Below are 3,581 nucleotides of genomic sequence, written 5' to 3'. Positions count from 1 at the left end.
ACACTGAAAGAACTACAACACATTGGATATTGAACATTATAATACTATGTGTCCTAAAACAACATCATGTTTTTAAACTAGACCAAAACATTTAAAAACTATGTGTACTGTACTCTTTGCTTACATATTGGGTTGTTACTTAAAGGGACAGTGTGTACGTCACAGGAGGATCAATTAAATTTGTATTCTTCACAGATAAAAGGCATGGGAGTAAACAGATAAGGATAACAATAACTTCATTTTGTGCTGATGTAACTAGTAGTCTTCTAAAAGGAGAACACCAAAGAGGCTACCGGAGGGAATGTGTTCCCAAAATCCCCAATTGAGACTTTCTGTTTACTTTTAAGCTCTTTAAAAAATATATATGTTTATCTCGAAATCACATACTTTCTGGGTAACAATACCTTACTGTGATTGTTTTTGAATTAAAATGGTACAAAAAAATCAACAAAAATTGCTCCTTAGCAAAGAGCAAACAAGAATTTTTGCTAGGGCTGTCTGGGAGTGGCCTGAGTTGGGAGGAGGGAAATGGAAACGAGTTGTTATTGGCAGAGAGGTTTGGAACTCTTATTAACTGACTGATGAAGCCAAAACTCCATTCCCACCAAAACAGGTTGAAATTTCAGATGGGCTGTTCAAACAGCTCAAACACTAAAAGGGCATTAATCATAATGTTCACAATTTCACAGTAGTATTCCAACCTCATAGAGTGGAAATATAAAACACAGAAAAATCACATTTTTGACAGCATTGGGCCTTTAACATTGACTCTCGAATCAAACCCAATTAAACATTTTTGGCCTTTAGCGTGAAGTGTTCTCCAACTGACTTCTGCGTGGTGGTCCATCTCTCTAAATGAGTAAACACTGCCCCCTTTGGTAGAAAAGTAGAAATACAGGTAAATTAACGCAGGACATTGTAAAGTTGCCTCTACTGCTCTGCCATGCCCGGTATAAACGAATAACTGTTATGTAGCTGGTGATTGGAATGCTGCGTGAAAACATCTAACTACAAACCTGTAAAGTCAGGGTGATCTAAAATGATGGATGAATACACAGGAATAAAAGAGGATGCCAATAATATAATAAATGTAATTTCAATACACTGCCTCTCTCCTTCAGTCCTGATGAAGCCCCCCCCCAGTGTAACTACAACAACAAAGACAACCTAAAACAGTCAAAAAAGATGTGAAAATCCTCCAGACGAATAGATAATGAAGTCATATCTTCAAAAGACAACAAAGACTTAAACAGGGCCCCCAACAAGTTTGGATGAAATAAAATATTTTCAACACTTAAATTTAAAAAATACTTTTCACATTGAGAGGAAAAATATAACTGTTTGTACTGTACAAGAGATGAAACCAAACTTGGTTGTAAAGTTTGATTTGAAGAGGGATCCTCGTATCACGATGGTTGAAGAGTCGCAGAAAAATCACCCAAAATCCCTTGCTATCATCCCACTTCAGAATAAAAGTCCCTTCAAAGTTGACTTTGAAGATACAGATTTTCCAATTACGGCAATAAGAAAAGTCTTAGAAAAATATGAACAAAGTCCCTGCAATCTCTACACAATTTAAAGACCAAATGTCCTTTGAAAATTCTTGTTAAAATCTCCAGACAAATTGGAGAAAGAGGAAAAAAATTCTAATACTTTATTTCAACATTTTTATTGTTTACAAAATCCAGTTTGGTTGTTCGGGATTTGGCATTGGAGTGGAAGAGAGTGAAAGAGAGAGAGAGAGGGATTGTGGGTAGTCCTAGGGAATTCTGGGAGTTTTTTTGGAGAGTTCTGTTTGTTCCCTTTTCCTTCAGTTGAACTCCATTGGTTGGGAGGTTCAAAGTTCATAGTTGAAAAGTGAAGCTTGTTCTCTCTGGCAGGTTGGACCGGTCCAGTCTGGTGTGGTGTGTGTGTCTGGTGTCTGTTCCCAAGGTGTGTGTGTGTGTGGGGGGGGGGTCTCTGAGGTAAACAAGCAGGAATGGCGGTGAAACAAGCAGAGAAGGTCAGGGCGGGCGGGGGATGTGTGTGAGTTCACCTTCCTCAGGCGCCGTGGTAGTTTTGGCCCCCAGCTTGACAGACAGTGGACAGAGAGAGAGACACAACTTCAGTAACATTACCTCAACATTCCCCTGATTCAACACTTAAGATAAAAAGTGCAAGAGCAGAAAACAGGTAGGGTGAGGTGAGGTGGGGTGAGGTGGGGTGAGGTAGGGTGAGGTGGGGTGGGGTGAGGTAGGATGGGGTGAGGTAGGATGGGGTAAGGTGGGGTGGGGTAGGGTGGGGTGGGGTAGGGTGAGGTAAGGTGAGGTGGGTTGAGGTAGGGTGGGTTGAGGTAGGATGGGGTGAGGTAGGATGGGGCGAGGTAGGGTGAGAGGATGGGGTAAGGTAGGGTAAGGTGGGGTGAGGTAGGGTGAGGTGAGGTAGGGTGAGGTAGGGTGGGGTGAGGTAGGGTAAGGTGGGGTGAGGTGAGGTAGGGTGAGGTAGGGTGAGGTAGGGTGAGGCAGGGTGGGGTGAGGTAGGGTGGGGTGAGGTAGGGTGGGGTAAGGTGAGGTAGGGTGGGGTGAGATGAGGTTAGGTAGGGTGAGCTAGGATGGGGTGAGGTAGGGTGAGGTGAGGTAGGGTGGGGTGAGGTAGAGTGGCGTAGGGTGAGTTAGGGTGGGGTAAGGTAGGGTGGGGTGGGGTAGGGTGAGGTTAGGTGGGGTGAGGTAGGAAGGGGTGAGGCAGGGCGGGGTAAGGTGGGGTGAGGTAGGGTGGGGTAGGGTAGGGTGGGGTGAGGTGGGGTGGGTGAAGCGGAGAGGGAGGAAGTATGATTGTTAAGGATGTTCTCAGGCTCCACTGATGTAAACACTGTTTGGTTGATGATGTCCAAGGTAAACAGAGCTCCATGAACACAGAGCTCCATGAACACAGAGCTCCATGAACACAGAGCTCCATGAACACAGAGCTCCATGAACACAGGGCTCCATGAACACAGAGCTCCATGAACACAGTGCTCCATGAACACAGAGCTCCATGAACACAGAGCTCCATGAACACAGAGCTCCATGAACACAGAGCTCCATGAACACAGAGCTCCATGAACACAGAGCTCCATGAACACAGGGCTCCATGAACACAGAGCTCCATGAACACAGGGCTCCATGAACACAGAGCTCCATGAACACAGAGCTCCATGAACACAGAGCTCCATGAACACAGAGCTCCATGAACACAGAGCTCCATGAACACAGGGCTCCATGAACACAGAGCTCCATGAACACAGAGCTCCATGAACACAGAGCTCCATGAACACAGAGCTCCATGAACACAGAGCTCCATGAACACAGGGCTCCATGAACACAGAGTTCCATGAACACAGGGCTCCATGAACACAGAGCTCCATGAACACAGAGCTCCATGAACACAGAGCTCCATGAACACAGGGCCCCATGAACACAGGGCCCCATGAACACAGGGCCCCATGAACACAGAGCTCCATGAACCTACTGGGAGGGCACTCTCTCCCCCTCGTCTCCCCCCTGTCTGAGAGGACAGGGGTGGGAGGCGCTGTGTATATACATACCACCCTGGCAGCTGGAAGC

At 45.8% G+C, this 3,581-nt stretch overlaps 2 protein-coding genes across 13 annotated transcripts in view; both read right to left on the bottom strand.

The window, feature by feature from the left end:
* Positions 1-1,665: 1,665 nt before the first annotated feature.
* The window catches only part of epb41a (erythrocyte membrane protein band 4.1a), a 149,254-nt gene continuing 147,338 nt past the window's right edge, over positions 1,666-3,581 (bottom strand). For all 12 annotated transcript variants that reach the window (XM_064979543.1, XM_064979548.1, XM_064979551.1 and 9 more), the window contains one exon: positions 1,666-2,069. The gene's annotated coding sequence lies outside the window, so the exon portion shown is untranslated. The remainder of the gene's footprint in view (positions 2,070-3,581) is intronic.
* On the bottom strand, positions 2,651-3,478 carry LOC135549004 (putative keratin-associated protein 4-16). Its single transcript, XM_064979076.1, has one exon. The coding sequence runs from the start codon at positions 3,476-3,478 to the stop codon at positions 2,651-2,653; it is 828 nt and encodes a 275-aa protein (XP_064835148.1).

The sequence above is a fragment of the Oncorhynchus masou genome, chromosome 12 (assembly GCF_036934945.1).
Source record: "Oncorhynchus masou masou isolate Uvic2021 chromosome 12, UVic_Omas_1.1, whole genome shotgun sequence".
NCBI classification, from domain to species: Eukaryota; Metazoa; Chordata; class Actinopteri; order Salmoniformes; family Salmonidae; genus Oncorhynchus; species Oncorhynchus masou.
This window is presented reverse-complemented; position numbering and strand designations above follow the sequence as displayed.

Coding starts and splice junctions, on each gene's coding strand:
- LOC135549004 (XM_064979076.1), bottom strand. CDS start 3,478: ATGGAGCTCTGTGTTCATGGGGCCCTGTGTTCATGGGGCCCTGTGTTC.